Consider the following 19,442-nt stretch of genomic DNA (forward strand, 5'->3'; position numbering starts at 1 on the left):
ATTTGCATGAATATCAATCATTCTAATACTGGTTTCACAGATTCAAGACACAATTTCAGAGATGCTGTATGTCTATCTTATTCCATCCAGGTAAAAAAATAATCATAGACAGAGTGTGAAATGTTCCTTGGCTAGAGTAGAATGACTTAAGACACAGAAAACCACAACAAAACCAAACAAAACAACAGACTTCTTAAGTGACACAAAATATAAAGTCATTCTAAGCAAAAATTCAGTGTCGGACCTCACAGTAGCATTGCATATGAAACAAGGAAAGTTTGTCTCAAAAGCCTAGAATATCCCCTGATTCTTTGGACTGAAATTCTGGTCGCTTGGAAGACCATCTCCGCAAAAAAATAACAGAAGGAACAAGAGACCCATGTGGGCCTAAGGTGAAGGGACAGAAACAAATGTAATCAAGTCAAGCTGAAATAGGCAATAATGTATTAAGCCCTACAGGGTAAAAACACTGCATGGTATGCACCATGGAAAGATGTGTTAAGACTGGCAGAATGAAGCAACTAAGGAATAAGATGGAGTGATCCAATAAAAGCAGTCAGTTATTCAGAGTGAAAGAGACAAATTTATCTCATTTACCGCTACTCATTTTTTTCCCAAATAAACAGCAATGTAAAAAGCGTTTACCATGGCTAGCCCATATACTGACAATTAGGACAACATACACTTCTTAAAAGCTAATGAGGGATGTATGGCCAAGTTTCTGTCCCAAAACGAGAAGAAAAGAGAGAAATAAGTAACTGAGCTTTCACTGCACATTGGAATCATGAACATGTTTTGTGCCTCTCACAAACTTGGGAATGCTGAATCTATGAGGACAATCAGTTGGGGAAAAAAAAAAGCATATGCTTCCAAGTGTGAGAGTCCCAAGGCTAACTGAAAAACAGATGAAGAACACATTATTTACCAGCAAAATTCCACTAGGTTTTAAGTATGTGATGTCCAGCTGTACAATTACTCTATTAAGATCCCTAAAAATGAAGTGGTTTGCTTAGGTACAACCAAGCCCAGACCTATAAGGATTCGCAGTCCATGGCTATGACAACATCACATCTAATTAACTTTCATCATACATGCAGTTCACTATGTCATTGATCTCACCAGGTCAGAATGTTTTAGGTGTATCTTCCATCAGTTTGTTACATTTCATTTAAAAAGTAGCTTTGTTTTTACCCCCTTAGTTTATGTCTGTTCCAGAATTTCATTTTTCTGATGGTTAGAAACATGCAACTTATTCATAGCCAGTTTACAGCCATCTGCATCCAGGTCCATATTGCTCTTCAATTTCTTAAGTTCATTTGGCTTCCTGGCATAGACAGGTGGACAATACAAAATGTTTTCCTGTTATCTCTAAACCATCAGAAATTCAGTGTGAAGTCATTTGTTACAACCAGCACCTACCTGTAACTATCATTCTGTTTATTATATCTCACTAAGGCAAAAATATCTGCCATGCAGTTAAGGAAGTTAATCCAGCACTAATGAAGCTCACACGTATTTTAATACACTTTTTTTTCTTTCTGCAGCAGATCACACATTTAACAAAGGTAAAATATATTAATCAATGTAAATATAAAAAATATTCTAGACTATACACATTTTACTGTTTATAAAGCAGGTCCTATATAAAATTTTTTTGTGTTTAATCAACAGCTTAAAAAAAATTGAGGTAGTACCACAAATACAGACTTCTTGCCGTTATATGAAGTGTAAAGTATGCTATATAGTTTTGTGGGGGTGTGTGTGTGAGATAGACTTGTGATTAAAAATTCTTTCATTTGATAAAAAATTACTGATTCTGAACTTCGCTTATACCAAAACTTCCATTGAAGAAAAGATTCCCATGAAATAACTTAGCTAACTGAATTATAAGAAAATAGAGAGGAGGATTTGAAGTACATGTACACAAAAATGTATTACCAGTCTTGATTCATTACTTTGGGTAAATCTGGGGGGGAAAAAAAAAAAAAAAAAAATCAGAGAAATCCTTATGGTTGCCTTGCAGAGCATTTTTAGGGAATCAATTAGAGGCTTCTTGCTTTGATAGATTTCCTTAACACCATCTCTAAATTTTCAGTCCTTATAAACAGGTCAAAGATAGTGCAAGTCCGAATAACTTCATTGGTTGCATGGCTTTGTTCCAGATAGAATGAAGAGATCTTTGCCAACAGCTATGATCAGCACTATTAGAGACTGCACAATAAAAGAGACTTATGATGAGATTCAATTATTTCAATGTAAACATCCAGTGCTATTTAAGACGCTTGAGAGTATGTTGCCTAGTCTCCAGTTGCTATACTGAAAGGGGCACAGATCTCCTGTAGGCTCAGAGTCATATCTGCCAGACCTGTACAGGCATTTCAGATGTTGGGACATCTAAATTGGTGCTGGATGCCTTTATATGGGTAACTCAATCCTCCCTCACAGATGACGCATAGCAAACCCTTACAGCAGCTATCATTGCTGTATAGGACAGCACAGTGAGATATCTGTATGCTAATTTTTCTCAATGTAGAAGTAACAAAAAAAGGGTGCTATAGTATGTAAGAAAGTAAGTACAAAGTGCTAGTACAGAGTCAATGTGCTTTGAGATTCATCACATCTGACGCATATCAATGTCAACCCCCAGTTTTCTTGTGGACACCTTTATCCCTGGCTACTGTCAGCTGAAATTATCAGGAAGGTGATATGACTCCATCAACCAGCTGTGGATTACTTAAGATGACCTAAATAATAACATAGCCTCATGGATTTAAGGCACATCTGCCTATCCAACTCAATGATACCAAGGACAGTTGAACCTCAAAACGTATGTCAATAAAATCAAAGAGTGGAGTGCATCAATTACATCATAACAAATCCTCCTAACAGCAATAAGGCATGAACTATTCCTTTTTCACTAATGCTGACACTCTGATGAAGAGGTACATTCACTTGGTAAACATTTCTTATTAACAATATTTACGTTCCTCTGATAGCTATTTTTTTTTAATTGTGGAATTCTTTTTGTTCTAGTCACTACTTACACTTACAGTAAAAGAGGTTAATATTGAGAGCTTAAATCTAAAAAGTAAGACCATCCATGGATCAAGCTAGCAAGAAAGTTCTAACAACAGTTAGTCAGCCTGAGAACTAGGTTTAGAAGTTGTAAGCTTTATGGCTATTTTTAAACACTCAGCAACAGAGTATGGATAGAAATAAGGGTTTTCCTCTTTCCATGCATTTTTCTTCATTCTGTCCCATCTAGCCTAAAAGATGCCACATTGGGAACTATGGATCACTAGTGTGACCCCATGATAAACCCAAGCAATTGGAATCATATTGTCCTCACAATGTTTTCAACCAAAAGTCCGAAAAAACACAGGCTGCCAAAAACCTGGAGAATGTGTTTCTGAAAGATTTGAGAAATATTGATCTAAAAATACATAAATGTTTAAAATAAACAGCATTTAAACATTAAAAGGCAATATCCAGTAGTTAATGCCAAATTAATTCACATCACAAACAGAAATATTTTTATGAATTTATATTTTATGAAAATGTATGAAATTTAATTTCTGAAGTGATCCAAATAAATGCCTTCAGTAAAAATAAAATTTAAAAATCATGTTCTCACTTTGGCCTTTTCTTCTAAGTGGTTCAACACAAAAATTGTTTTATGAGGGAGACTTAGAGACTCCTAGTTGAGCAGATGAAGGTAAAGAATGTAAGAATGCAACTGTCTTTCTAAAATAGTTTTCAATCCCATAAACAGCATGCAGGAAGGACTGCAGGTAGAATTCCAAGTAATATTGATCTCTCTAAAAAAAAACCAAACAACCTACAAAAAAAACCCACTAGAAATTGTAAGGAAAAAGATACGTGTAAAATGAGAGCGAATCATGGATGGCTTGAATGCTGGAGAAGACTCTTCACCTTCCTGAAATACGATAGTGACAATGTCATTTCCAATATGTCGCTTCCTTTCTACCTGGAAAAAAAAAAAGAAAAGAAAAAAAAAGGGGGAGGGTGGAGAAGAGACAGACACAATGACTTAAAAGACATAAATAAATACCTCGGCAATTTTGTGATAGAATGGTAAAACAATATTCCTAAACCACAAACAGAAAAATTATGGTCAATATGATTGAAGCCAATATAAAATCGTTACTTAACTTCAAGCAAGTAAACCTAACAACGCCACGGTGCACACGCAAGGCAGCTGCTAAAACAGCAGCTATTACGTATTTCTAGGTTAGCAAAGAACTCGTAATTTCTTTAATTTCCATAATTAATATTCACAAATTGGGCATGGAACACCTAACATTCCAAAACAGCAAATCCACCACTTGAAGGAAAAAAACCTCTAATGCTGAGTTATTCTTTAAAAACAATAAATGTCCTGATTGGCCTCTGGTTTCTGCTGTGATCTTGTCATCAATCCAAGGCAAAAGCATGAGAAAACTGACATGGAAATAAAGAAAGGACAATATAATTACATGATCTAATTATACTATTATAATAATACACAGTATATAATTATTGCTTAAATAAGAAAATAGTAAAACAAGTAATTTGCAAGTAATTTTAGGTAAATCATTATGGATGTGTGATGTATAGGTAAATGCATGTGCTTATAAAGTATTTTTTTCATATAATACATAGAAAGGTTCCAGCAATGGATTACAGCACATTTCAACAGTACCCAACAACTCACATAGTCAATTTATGAGAGAGCAACAGCGGTGCTTTAGAGCAAATGCACAACGCTTGCCGTTAACATGCTCACATGGGGAATTTCCTTCGAGCTACACGAATTGCTACCCGAGTACGAGTTGTGTGCTACGTACATGGGTATTCTGACAATTCACACACAAGTCTAATTTCCAATCTTCCTAAATTCTTTGAGGTAATGATAGTTGCAGCAGCAAAGCTCTACAAATCGGCTGGATAACAGAATACTCAATCACTTCTCGGCCCATCAATTTTGACCTTCTTCACAAGTGTCTTTCATATCATAATAGAGATGATACGATGCATTATCTTCCAACGAACTTCATAAAATTTTCAGCATTGGATATGATATTGAGGAAAAAATATAGCAAAGGTCTTCAGACTTACATTTCTAAAATATTAACAGGTAACAAATAAAACCCCAAAACACCCCAGAGAGAACCATGTACCTGCTGCTTGTTCTCTCTAGAATATGGTAGCATTGTTGAAACATGGAACATAATTTCATGCCCTTGAAAAACTGTATAGATGGAACAGGTTCCTGTTGTATCATCTGCAAGGGAAAACAACATTCTCAGCAGGAATACGTCCTTTAAGTTTTCTAAAGGTCAAAAGATATTTCAGGTCCTTCTACCAAATTTTATTTAGTCATCCTTTTTTCTAATCCATTTTAGAAGGCATCCACGTCGCATGTTCTACATGGGTCCAAACCCAAGTTTGCAACCTAATCTGCATGTTCATGCACTTAAAACCTACGACATCCTTCACCTAGCCTCCTGAAATCACACACAGTTCTTGAAGCCATGATGTCCTACTATCATGAAGCAAGTAACGTCACGTTATTCTTCACCCCATTCCCAGATACAGTGAAACTGTTCACCTTGAAAATACAGGTCATATAAATACTTTTCTTCAACTGCAATCTATACCAGTGATTTAAGATAATCTGACTGTTTCCTGGTGAAGCAGAGCATTTAGCATGCACATGAAAAAGTCTGGTTTGGGATTGTTTTATTTCTACAATATTTACAATATGCGCATGCAATAAGCAAAAACATTTATTTTGCAGCCCTGTCACTTTTTTGCTTTAGATGAGTTCTTACTTTTAGTGTCCAGTCCTCCTCTGTAGCCTGTCCAGCCTTTCAAAGTAATTGTGTCACCCAAGAGATGCAAAAATCTTTGAAAGCTTTCACTTCCGGTTTCTACACACGGAAGGGAGAAATGTTACAACAGAAAAACACATGTAGTAATAGATCCTCTACAAAAAATAATCAAAATACAGGAACAGGTCCAGCTCCCAGGACATAAGGACCAAAGTTTCAGCTGAATTAGTTTCTCCTAAAGTTGTCCAATCCCTTTACCTTTACAGAAACAGCATCTCAGTCTTGCAGAATGCATCATCATATGACATGAAACAGTGACCTCTTTTGCTAACTCCACTGTTTAAGTGCACAGAAGAATGTGATCACGCTGCAAAAATGTAAGAGTGAAAGAACTAGAAACAACAGTGACTTTTTGCAGGTAACACGAGTCACCTCCTTCAACTGCTTCCTTTTTCTAAGTCTTACTTTGTATAGTCTAGTTCTAGAAAGAAATGTCGATACCTCCCAAGTTGTAATAGTAGGTTTCCTACAGCAACCTTCACAGAAATAGAAGATTCTACGCTACAACCTTTCACCCAACACGAACACGAAAACCTAACAAAACTACTGTTCACATAACCATCACCTCCCATCTGGCTTCCACCTGTAGGCACTATCCTACAACTGTTTTATTCAGATGAACAAAACAATTAAGAAAAAGGTGAAAAACTCACCATTGCTGAACATTTCATCATCTGTAAGCTGTCCATCCGTAGCATAAAGGACTCCGAATTTAAAATTCACAGATCCCTGAGAAATAAAACCAAATATTTTATGATAAAGCAATCAAACAAAAGACCTAAAATAATGTTTTCTTTAAGGACTTTTACATACGTACCTTTGTATACATCCTACACATGGTAATATACATTTCATACCAACTCCATTACATGCTCAAGTAGCAGTTACCTAATAATTTACCTTTGATCAAAGATTACGAAGTTTATGATATACTAAAGCGGTGATTTATTAATAAGATACGGTACGTTGGTGTTCAAAATTATTTTTGATTTCATATGTTGCAAAGAAATACTACAATTTTTTACTGCAATAAACAATTGATTTCTAAGCTGGCAAAAGCATGTCAGAGCAAATATTCCAAATACAAAGCCATATTCGTTGAACAGGTCTGTGAGCTAGGAGCGGTAATTTTACATTTACCTCTTGCTCTTCAAGAACCAATAAATCCTGTAAACAAAACAATATCTTTAGCACACTGGTATTAAAGATAACACAAATAAAAATGTAACATCTTTGTATATTTAAGTTTTGTTTTGAAGAGGCCATTTCAACTGATAAAGACAGCTTACTGTGTAGCATCATGTAACCCTACTCATTATTACTACTATTATCCTACTACTGAAAGAAACAAACTAGTAGCATTTATACTTAATGACTAATTTTTCCAAAAAATAATAAGGAAAAACAACAAACAAAACCAGAAGTCACCTCCTACCTTTTGTATTTCAGGATGAAAAATTTCCCTTGGGCTCTTCTCAAATTTGTCAAGATTCATAGCACTGAAATAGAAATGAAATACTGCTTTATAGAAGGGCAAGTATACATTTCAACATTAAACCACTAACTGGTTATAGTTAGAACCAGTTACAAAAGGAATCGTTCAAAGAGTCTCTCTTACATGCAACGTTTTGTGGAATAGCATTTCTTTCCCACAATACTAACCTCCAAGACCTCCTGAACTTCTTTTGGATTTACAAATGGAAATTAGTAAAATTCTGCATGGAGACGAGGTTTAAATTTACTGTATTTACTTAAAAAGCACAGAGCTTTATTCCATCACTCTTCACTTTGGCTTTATACGTAATCATTGTGAGCATCTTAGGAGGACTCAATAACGTATTCTATTTCGTAAGCATTTCTTCTCTCTTCTAAAATAATTCAAGGCAAGTCAAATGAAAAACAAGCAGTTCAGCATCAAATTCACATGCCAAAGATCCACAAACAGAACAGAACAAAATATTTAAATAAGAAGCAAGATCAACTGCCTCAAACAGAAGTATCTAATTTATGACATTTTTTTCTAACTCATGTTTCTGCATTTACCATTATTTTTGCCCATTTATTTTCCCTAGCATTAATTTATAGAACTGTGCACACATCATGGAGTGCTGAACGCAGTGTCTGGGACACAGTGAACTAATAGGGAGGTCAAATTCAATTCATCTTTCCATCATTGCTTATGCTAGATCACAATGCAAACAGGATTTGCTCTAGTTCCTTTTGAAAGCGATTAAAATGTTCCAACTAATTTAGAAAAAATAGGTTTATTAATGTAACCAAATTTTTTTGGGACAGTCTATATCTAGATTCACACCAGCTGTGAACAGGGTGAAACGTCAAAGGAATATCAAGGAGGCGTGAGGGAAGGCTCAAGGACGGTAAAAGCAAAAGAATAGCCAGGGGAGAGATTTTAATCCAAGCCCAAGTGGGTAAAAGGAGATGACATTTATCCAGCTGATCATAGGTGGCACAGACCCTGGGAGAAGTGGGGAACAATGTCTGAAACAAGCCTGAATTTTCCTCTGTAAAGTACTGGAGCATCACAGGATGGAACACACGAGGGTGTTCCAGCAAGAGTTACGACCCTAGCAAGCAGAAGACAAAGTTTCTCCACTCTGGGATGCCTGACCAAAAATTTACATGTAGGTGAGGTGGAGAGAAAGGCTGGTTTAAAAAGGGATGTTAAGAAGAGATATTTCAGCAATTGTTGGGCAGACTTGGAAGACCAGGTGCTTATGCAGGTATAGCATGCAGTACTAACAACTAGGAACGCTATTTAAGAGTCAGAAGAGGGGACTTAGCTCATCTCAATGAAGAAGATGAAAGAGATCTGAAGTCTTTTGAACTCATCATCTTGACACTCCAAACCAGAGCCCAGGAAATCAGAATGAAGAAGTGAGGCAAGAATTAAGAAGTGTTAGCCTCTCTGGCAAATTCAGTGGTCTGGGACCTCTCAGAAATCTTATGCGGTTGTAGAAAAATCCAGATCTGGTAGCAGTGACTTCATATCACATCACAACACATGTCCTGTTCCCAGAATTCTCCTTTCGTATCAGCACTGGCAGTGTTATCCAGCAGATCAGCTTCAACCAAACAAGAGACATGCTCATACTCTTTACAGATGAAAGGTTTTGAAGACCTGTAAACTGTCCATTTATCTGGTACACACTACCTGTTCAGTAAAGGAAGGCACTTTTTATGGGCTTCTAAAGCAGGTAAAATCCTTACAGAAGACGCATTTGAAAACACTGTCAGTGAGGGATTTGAGAAAACACATCACATGATTAGATCGTAAAGACTGCAGATTAAATTTGAACGAACACTTTGCAAACAGGTGCTCTAACATTTCAGCCGATTATAATGTCGAAAGACACAGAAAGAATGTTGGGCTTGCTCACTTTGTATGCTTTTCTGCCACAAAAGAGGCAGGACAGAGTATGAGCACGCCCACACAAACTGGCTGGGGGAAGGAATTTTCTTGGCCTCCCTGACTGTGTGTAACACACTCATAGTGAGGCTTACATGGAGACAATCAACTGAAGGAATAATTCTTGGTTTCTTCCCTGTTTGCTTCCTCCTGCTAGGGCAGCATAACAACTATCTCTGAAGGCAAAATCTGCTGTTCCTTAAGTCTGTTTATTGTCTATCCAATTTAAAAAGATATTTCTTCTCAACCACTACAGTTTCACTTCGCATCTGTTTTCCAATTAACTTGAAAACAGTCCCTCCGCTGAAGAAAAAGTGCTAAGAATTTTTTCTCCATTTTAAGTTGTCATTTTGTCTATTCCAGAATAGGCTTTAAAACCACTTTTCACTGCCTTCAATGATTAAGACTTGTAAACCTGTTTTTACTGTTTCTATAAATCTATCATGAAAACCATGCAACACAAGCTCTGAATTACAGCAAAAGGTGTACAGACAAGTACCTTAACTGATAGATAAATTGTAAATGCATACCTTAATATAGATTTCACTGATAATGTTTTTGTGGGACTATAAGGGAGACATATCTTCTGAGTACCCTACAAAGAAAAAGAGCTAGGAGATATTACAGGACATACTGACTTTTTCTGTAAATTCAAATAGGAACATTAATAAAACAATTAAGTAAAAAAAAAACAACAAAGAACAAAATGGTGTTAGTTTTACTTAGTTATATTTACTACTGGTTTTGAAAGGTAAAAAACCAAACCAAACAAAACAATCAAACCTAAATGTGAAAAGTCATGGATGGTGCAAAATTAGTTTTTACTTAGTTTTGACTACCTTGGCATGTGGTATGAGGGCTGATGAAACTAGCAGACATTACAAACTATTTCTTTTAAAAGAAAAAAAAAAAAGTGAACCATGCATGCATAGAGGAGTTTTAAATCAACTGCTTGGAGAAAAAGCTCTTATGGAACATTAAGTGGAAAAAAAAAAAAAAAAATCATTAAACAGTATAAGTGAGACCAGTATCACACCTGCCTATTTTCTTAGCGTTGTATAAGAAAATCCTAAAATCTGTATAAAGTCATTGCCTAACTTGATCACAGGACATAACGAAGAACGATTTAGGCAACAGTCCTAAAAATAACGTCAAGTTGCAGGTAAGAACAATTTAAAAATACCTGGCATCACAGATTTCTGTCAGAAGGCGTAGTATAATGTTACCTGCAAAGCTAGTTTAATCTACTATGGTAGAATTATATGTTCTTATTGTATAAAATAAAAAATATGTATTAAATATTGAAATTCTGAAGAATGAAAAAAAGCATATGATAAACATATCCAAAACAAACAAGCAAACAAAAAAAAAAAGTCAGAGTAACAGTTAAATACTTGTTTCTTACTGTTTTTCTCCAAAGTATTGAACGGTATTGAGGAACATGCTGATTATTTTGGTCAGACAGCACAACAGACAGAAAGAAAGGGTTCTTCTCTGTGTCTGTACCTATATAATTTTGATGAACTGTTAGGGAAAAACAATAAGCATTATCAGCTGCAGAGAAGATACACACACCCGCTTGCACACGCACACACGCACGCACGTGCACACAGCGAGACGTGTACAAATGTGTAAATATATGCATTCATATGCAAAAATATATACTTATCTACATAAATAACTATGTATTTATATACAGATGTGTAAAAAACCAAGAGATAGGTACAGCCCTCAAGGCCAAGAAGGGTTTCAAAATATCCCTTTTTGGTAGCATGGGTTCCAGCACTTACAGAAACTCATCCTCTGTTTTCAGGTTAAAAACACATGAAACAAGAACTTGTTTTCTGTACAGGACAGAAAATGTATTAATACTAAATTAATATCGTACTTCTTTCTATATTTAAATAATAGCAATTCAAAGCTACATTGCATTTTCATTCATCAAAACTTCAATCCATTCACAAAAAGATAATTACCTTTCCCTAAAAAATATTTGAAATACCATCTTGTATGATACTCTGGGTTTTCCAAATGCACGTCCGTTCTGTGCCATGTACCTGGAGTGTAGTCTATATTCTGAAATAGAATTGGGAGGAGACTGTCAGATCAAATGCTGAGTGAAAAAAAAGGAGAACATAATATAGGCAAAAGCCAATTAAGAGTGGCTGATTCACCAGAAGAGTTTTAGCAAACTTTAAAAGCAAAGAATTATTCTGTCAGTTGTTGTGCACCCGAAATTGAAATTTCTCCCTCTTCCATGTTTTCTCTTTTCCTTCTAACTAACTACAGTCTTTTCCTATTGTACCACAGTTATGGATAATTGCTTAGTATTCCACTGACAAGTAGATATTTCAATGTGGAATTTGAAGATCAGTGTTTTTAAAACCTAAAAATAAACAAATTAACAAACAGAATTCTGTCTCCAGGTTTCACTTTCTCACTTCTTCCCAAAATAATCCTCAAGGTCTCCTTGCTAGACCAGAGCATGCTCTGGAAGTTCTTCAGTGTTGTTTCTGGATTGGCTGCTTAAGGTAAATTCCCAAGCATCCCTCAAGTCCTTTTCCACTAAGAATTAATATAGGCAGAAAAAGAGCCATTGTCCACATCCATTCACCACGTAGCCATCCATCACCCACTCAGAGAATCTTTCTCTGATACAAGCTAAGCAGCTTTTGAAACTCATGAAAGTGAACTAAAAAGACAGTGTACAGAACATGACTTCACAGAGATTCAATGCAGAAGTTAGTTTGCTTTCAACTCTTCACCCAGTGCTGATGCAAACAGATATCAGTAATAGTTTACTGTTAATATTAGCTCAACACAAGCTTACCAAGACCTTACACCTGACGTATTTCAAGAATATAAGGTCTTCTTTCAATATTAAGATGCTATTTATAGCTGAAAAAGTTTTTCAAAGAAACATAAAAAATGAAGATAAGTAGGAACCTAAGTGTCACTGGAGTGGTTGCAGGGACACACAGCGAGTTTAACAGCATAGGAATCTGGAGGGAATGACTCAGGCTTTACTCAGCTTCTTTATCTCTTATTCAAAGATAAGCAGAGCTGCCAAAAGACAACTAAGGGGGAAAAAAATGAAGCTATAACCTCATCACATCGAGGAATAAACTTAAAAGCACAAAGGTCAGCTTGAACATAGTACTATCACCAGGACAGCAATATAAAGCGATGAACTAGAGACAGCAAAGTGTTATTCAGAGGATAAGAGAGGTATTTTTCATCTAACATGATCAGGTGAGCAAAATGTTACCGAATTAAATGAAATACCAGCTTTTCCCTTAAAAAAAATAAATTGTTGAGATTGCATACTCTTGAAAGAAGAGCTAAGTTAGACTTCGGGGGAAAATCCTTCTCTTAGATTCTTACATGCTCATATTACTTAGCATTTCTCAGGTTCTCTTTCTTAGTAATTGACTGCAAATAGATCTTTCAGTGGTGAAGAATAACTGAAGTTGAATTATTTTTTCAGCTTTCTGTAAGTATCTTTAGCCACTTACCTCACCAGAGGAGCCGTTTTCCACACGGAACCGACCAGCTCTTTGAATGGCTCCATCAGCATCACTAGATATAAGCTATAAGAGAGTTTAAGATAGAGATTCTAGTTCAAAAAATAGCCATAAGATCAGCAATCAAAGTTCACTACAGTTTCTTCTCCCAGGCATCCTGTGACTACTCACAGAGAAGGGATCAGCACAGCTATTACTAATTTGACTACAGATTTGGAATGACCCAATTATAACTCTACAGTGGCATGAGCGGGAGAGTCATTCACTCTTTTGGTAGATCCCAGTACTAATCAGAAATTCCCGTCTCAGATATTGGCTGCACCAACACACAGAACGCCTACAGAGGGACTGGTCCACTTTCCAGAAACTGATCTTGAAGCTTGCTCCCTTCAAAACAATGGGTCTTACAGACATGATGATTCTTGTCCTCTCAGCCTTGCTAAGCCTAAAACTCTACTTGTAGGCAGTATTACCGGGGCCAGCAGGCTTTTACTGCATTTTATTTATTGATGTTTTCAGGAGGCGAAGAGCAGAAAGAACCTCCAAACATAATACTCAGTGATCATACTGAGCAACATAAGGTACAGGAGATGTCCTTCCAGCATTAACATCACAAAATATGGCTTGTTTCCAGCTGAAGACTTCAACAGTTTCATAAATACTCTGGAAAGACTGCCTGCTCTTTTTATAAGGGAATACAGGGATTCCCAGAACACTGAAACTCTCTTTGTTGTTATAAAAGTTCTTGAGAAGTCAATAAAACATAGGATAACACAACAATTGGTGGAACAGTTACTACAACATTTTCAAGTTCTCTTTGCTCCTTGCTTTGAAGTGATCTGAGGCTATTAGGAATAAACTAACATGGCAAAAACTCCAACACAACCAGGTGGCTTGTATAAACTGTAAGATAAATTATACGGACAACTGGTCATATTACACCAGTGGGAAAGACAAAGGAAAAAATGTTTAGGGCAGAGCCACAATAATTGTGTTGTAATAAGTAAAAGGTGGAAACAATTGAGCAACTGAGATGCTGCTGTGGAAGATATTAGGCACAAAAGGTTCAATATTAAACATTTAGAAACTTGAAAGGGCAACAAGCACCTCTAAACATTTTACTCCAAAAGATAAAAAGACACACTTTCATAAAATACTAGCAGAGTTTTAAGAAAACCAAAAGATGAGACCATTTGGGTGAGCTTACTGTGAATTTATAATTATCAATAAATTTTTCTTTTCCAGCAAAAGAATTTAAGTTCTAGTAACGAAAAAGCCTCTTAGCAGAAAGCAGTTCACTTGCTTTTTTGATTAAAACACCACATCTAATATGTGGAATGTATGGAAAGAAAAAAAAGATACGTAGTGCTCTTGCATAGCAACTTCCAGCAACTAAACCACCAATTTACACCCAATTTACATACATATTAATAAATATACTATCCAAGAACTTTAAATTACAACTATAGCTAGCAGAAAATTACTGATTTCTTTCCACAGTAAGAGAGCTGGAGTTCAGTTTCTTTACTCCTCCCCACTTCTGTTTTCCTGTAGCAAGTTTATGCAACTTCATTATGGCCTTGTACGGAGTGACGTTATTTTAACTGCTAACATCCTGCTATTTTCACAGCAGAGAAGAAATCTATATATGAGAAAAATGAAGTGCCAACTTAATCTTTGAATTCGAAGAAAATGCAGGATAGTTGACAGATTATAGGGAACAGTTTTCAATATCCTTATTCTGACTAGTTCTTTTAATTTTAAACCTTCTCCCACTACTCTGAAGCACGTACACATAAAATCACATACACATATCTGTATACACATGAGCATGCACACAGTCTGTAATTCACATAATTGCACGTACTTCATCGAATACTACCCTAATATTTTGCAATCTTTAGCTTGTAACAGGAAAAAAAGGCTCTATTTCCACCTGGGGATAGACATGATATTTATATAGCACAGGTCTAATGCATCTATTTTGAAGCCTCTTTTTATTACCCTATAACTTTCAAGTCCAGCTTAGAAAGCACATTTTCCAAACTAGATCAAAATTTTTACCTGGAAATGAAAAGGATTGGAGGTCTGCATTATAAGCTGCTAAAATCAAAGGACAGGCTATGTAAACTTACAAGCTCCACAGATCCGTAATGCTTTCTGCTAAACTCTCCACGTCTGCAACCCAGATCTTCAGAGACAGAGCTGGAATAGAAATGCTTCATCAGTGTACACAAGTTAAATAGCCTTAGATCTCCTGCAATGCTATACCCTGCCATTAAGAAATATCATTCCTGCTGAGAAAGGTTCACAGCACATAAACTCATTACTGCGGGGAACACTCCTTACAGTGTGCACAATCTCTAGCAGCCGTTGCAGTCTTGATTTCATATTACCATCAAAGGAAAAGAAATGTCTGCTTCCTGACTGGAAGCAAAAGCTATGATTAAATTAAATATTTAGTCATGATGCGATCAGAGTTCCAAAGTGGGTAGGGGCTTATAACCACATTTGAAATCTGTGTTTAATCTAAGGGAAGAAAAACCTACAGTAAACTTAATGCCTCAAATAGTACAACTGCATTACGCTCAATAAGCTCACGCTTAGTATGTTGTCACTAATTTTTTTCAGAGTCTTTTTTTTGCCTGCACAGAAAGAGAAACTAAACAATTACTTTAATTCAAAAGCGTAAGGAAAGAACAGCATTTCATAGGTTTCCCTCAACAACCTCAACAAAGATAAAACTGTCGAGCAATCAAAAGTAATCCTAGAATGTGAAGTTCAAAATCTACATCTATTCTCACATATATTCTCATACCATTGTGTCACATTAAGCACATCACTACATGCTTCACGAGGTCAAAACAGATAACAAACACTTCCTCTACCTAGAAACACTAAGCCTTCTGCCTTTGCAATGGGGATATACACGTTACAAATACAAGCTAAATAAAGATTTAGATGCAAATTTAACATAAACCTAGATTACCCAGTCCATACCAGGGCTAGCAGCTCAATCCGTCTATCACATTCCAAACTTACAATTTACTCTTCAGCCAGCAGTGATGAAAATAAAGTCATTTAATTTTAATGTACAAAACCCAAACAAAACAAGAAACCCTCCACCCAGAGTTAAATAAAAGATTAAATTTTCTGAAAATTATCAGTACTGTAAATTGCAATGTTATATCTAAATTTTAATGCAACATCCTCATATGTGCTCCTTGACTGTACAAGACACTGTGACACCAGACTCTGAAACATTTTAAGTTTTAGACTCCATGTCTTCACCCAAGGAGATGCAATACAAACAAGACATATCCATTAAAACTTTAAAACTCACCAAAATATTCTAGTATTTGCTTCCAGTACGTAAATTATGTGGAAAGGATAAGAACATGACAATAATAGTAATTTTAAACGACGCACACACTGAAGCAGGAATGTTAGCTGCTACAATAGAGTGTCTTCCTAACATCATGTGCACAAAACCTTCCGATGACACTATTGCTTCTAGTAGAGTATATCCTATACTTTCTCAGTCAGTTACCTTTCAGCCAGACCTCGTCACACAAACACATCTCTACTGCTTCCTAAGCAAAAATGACTGCTACAGCCAGTTTGACCCCTGAAGGCAGTGAAGCCATGTCTTCTGACATCTGTGGAGGCACACACATACATGCCACGGCAGCAGTAATACGAGTGACTTGAGGAAATCTGCCTACAAGAACTGAGGCTAATCCATGTTAGATGCAATTTTTACATCTCCATGTAAATTTTTACAAGCTCCAAAACAATCACTCAGTTGGAAGTATTACAACCTAAATACATACAATGATTTAAGCTTTCAGCTTGTGATTGCCTGCACAATGAACTGTTTGACTGAGGACAGTTAATAATCTTAACTTTCCTGAGAATCAGCATGAAACACCTTCCAAGAAAACAGAAAGTTCCCATATCAGGAATCTGCACAGTAGAGATGGAAAAAGTCTGTGATATAACTAGGACACTCAGGTTTCTTTTTAGCAGCTAGAAGAGCTTCTGTTTTGGTTTTAGTTTGAGATTCATTATTAGAAGAATGTTGATAGTGCACTGATGTTTATAGTTGGTACTGAGATCTCAAGGACTTCTCAGCTTCCCGTGTTCTTGCCAGTGTGCAGGAGGAGCACAACAGGCTGGTGGGGAAGTAATAATAATTTAAGGAAACACACTGTCTCAGGACAAACCACACCCTTTGGTATCAAAAGCAATTTTCCAACACCACTCTCACTATTTAAAAAACAGGAGTATATCTCAGGAAAATGATGAATAAAACAATAGTGTTTTAATATTAATATTCTTATCCATTTGCATTCCAATTCAAAGTACCTAAACCATACCTAACTTTCAAACACACTAGCAGTCCTTTTTGAAAACCAGAACTAATCTCTACTTCTTATCACCTAACTTCATACCACACTTCATATCATACTTGTCATCTGCTTTCTATCAAGCACTTAAAGCAGAACCTCACTCCAACATAAATGCTACACAGACAACCCTGTGAAAGTTAAGCATCTTAGCCTCAATTTCTGCATAGGTAAGATTTACATTATCACATTATTTGCATAAGCACACATATTCTCCAATGAATTCTAGCCTGCATACTACTTTGGCTCTCCATTCTTGGTTACCACCAAGATTTGTACTCATCAACTCTCCAACACATCACATCACCTGATCTAAAAAATATGTTGTGATTAATACTAGCTTTTCTTATTAGTTGTCTTCACTGGATTACATCCTTCCACAGTCCTGATCTGATCCATACCAGAAAAACACTGTTGCTCCAGTTATGCCAATTTTAAATTAGTTTGCATCCTATTAAGATGAACTGCCAGCACTGAAATACTAAGGTTAGTTTACCAGCGGCTCAGACCAGTTTGGCTTAATAATTTAAAATTTACTTGTATTGCAAAGTGTTTTAATACAGACGAGCCTTTATTCACGCACAAAAAAAAAAAAAAAACAGCTTATACACATTTGTACAGCATCTAGGGTATACTCCACCTCCCTCTCCCATTTGTTTGGCAGCACAGGTGCTGTTGTATAAACGTACAGTAATGAGTAAGCAGAGAGAGGACCAGCTTCCTCTCATTTCAACACAAGCTCCTACAAACGTTTAACAGTCCTCAAAGTCGAAGAACAAAACAAGTTGAAACACATTTGCTAATCTAAATTTAGGCATGTATTTTTAGGGTCCTAGTTTCAAACACAAGCTTTGTCTTTTAGGAATTCGACACTGGAAAGCACTTTACTTGGGGGCGGGAGGGTAGTGGCAGAAGGGGGTGAGTTTGCAGATGGCACCTGTGTGATCAGAGAGCCTCTGGGGCTCTTCACTCTCCTTACCACCTAGATGTTCACTTGCCAGTATCGGTTCATCTACCCTCACTGAAGCGGCAGGCGCAGGTACAAGCGCCCTTAGCCATCGGGCCATTAGTTACCATCCCAGCGGTAGCACGAACGTAACGCTGAACAAGCTGCGAAATCGCCTCTGAAGACGCTCGTCTGGCTCCGCCCGCGCCACCCGCAGCAGCCCCTCAGGGAGGCGGTTGCAGCTCCGGGACTCCCGCCGCCCCGCCACGCGGGAGCCTCCAACGCCGCCCGGCGCGGCGCCCTCTCCAGCCCCCTGGCCGGTGACAGCACAGTACAGCCTCTCCGCCACCGACAGTGCGGGCCCGCACCGCATCGCTCCGCGCCCCCCCGAGCTCGGACCCGCCTCCCTGGCTCCGGTACCGCTGAGTAAGGCCGAGGAACCGGGTGGAGGCCGCCTCTGCGCTGCTCAGCTCCATGCGGGCGGCCAGCCGGAGGCCTCACCCCTCCAGCGTCGCTCCCGCGGCTCCGTCCCGCGAGCGACAGGCGACGGGAGCTCCGCGCACACATCCCGCTGCCCCGGCGCACGGCCGCCGCGCGCCCGCCCCGGCCCGCGAGCCACTCAGACGCCGCGCCGCCGCCAGGGCCCGCTGGGAGCTGTAGTCCGGGGCTGCGAGCAAACGGCCCGTCCTTCGCGGCGGGGAGCGGAGCTCCGCGAAGGGAGCGATCGGGCCCTGCGCCCGCGCGCAGGGAGGGGTCCTACCCGGCATCGCCCTGAGGGGCCGGGGCAGCGCCCCTCGCGAACGCCGGCTTGGTAAACTCGGGGAAGGAGGGAAGCTGGCTCCCATGGAGTCGTCGTCTCGGAGCTGGTTGCTATTTAATAGGAGCAAACCCCTTTGCCAGCTCTCCATCCACCTGTGGTCTCTGCCGCATTCTAGAAGTCAGCCTTAATACTACTACTGTATCTTCAGTAAAGGCACATAAAATGTTTTTTCAACCTGCTCACCTACAGCTCAGAATCTTTAGAAGTGCAATTGTCTCACAGAATGCTATTCTCTGTCATGTTCAGTTGCCACTGGGCAGCAGGGTGAAACCTTACTGAGGAAGGAATGACAGCTCAATTCAGTGTTATTACTTTAACGAAGCCGAAAAGTCAGACAGCATGTGGACAGTCTTTGGCTTGCTAGCTGACACCAGCCCACTCCATCGCAAGTGAGTCTTAAACGATCTCTACCTGTGTGACTT

The 19,442-nt window shown here is 38.0% G+C and overlaps 1 protein-coding gene across 3 annotated transcripts in view; it reads right to left on the reverse strand.

The window, feature by feature from the left end:
- The window catches only part of GARNL3 (GTPase activating Rap/RanGAP domain like 3), a 46,626-nt gene extending 27,938 nt beyond the window's left edge, over positions 1 to 18,688 (reverse strand). For 2 of the 3 annotated variants that reach the window (XM_086624961.1, XM_086624960.1), the window contains exons 1-13: positions 18,621 to 18,688; positions 14,981 to 15,050; positions 12,837 to 12,911; positions 11,298 to 11,397; positions 10,727 to 10,845; positions 9,852 to 9,916; positions 7,330 to 7,393; positions 7,035 to 7,061; positions 6,548 to 6,623; positions 5,835 to 5,933; positions 5,181 to 5,284; positions 3,880 to 3,988; positions 1,420 to 1,465 (exon numbers count right to left, since the gene is read on the reverse strand). In XM_086624961.1, coding sequence (XP_086481087.1) covers positions 1,420 to 1,465; positions 3,880 to 3,988; positions 5,181 to 5,284; positions 5,835 to 5,933; positions 6,548 to 6,623; positions 7,035 to 7,061; positions 7,330 to 7,393; positions 9,852 to 9,916; positions 10,727 to 10,845; positions 11,298 to 11,397; positions 12,837 to 12,911; positions 14,981 to 15,050; positions 18,621 to 18,676 — 1,010 coding nt within the window. In that variant the 5' untranslated portion in view covers positions 18,677 to 18,688. The remainder of the gene's footprint in view (positions 1 to 1,419; positions 1,466 to 3,879; positions 3,989 to 5,180; positions 5,285 to 5,834; positions 5,934 to 6,547; positions 6,624 to 7,034; positions 7,062 to 7,329; positions 7,394 to 9,851; positions 9,917 to 10,726; positions 10,846 to 11,297; positions 11,398 to 12,836; positions 12,912 to 14,980; positions 15,051 to 18,620) is intronic. The other variant, XM_086624962.1, reaches the window with a different exon arrangement.
- Positions 18,689 to 19,442: the final 754 nt, after the last annotated feature.

Source organism: Tauraco erythrolophus, chromosome 22 (genome assembly GCF_009769465.1).
Source record: "Tauraco erythrolophus isolate bTauEry1 chromosome 22, bTauEry1.pri, whole genome shotgun sequence".
Classification (NCBI taxonomy): Eukaryota; Metazoa; Chordata; class Aves; order Musophagiformes; family Musophagidae; genus Tauraco; species Tauraco erythrolophus.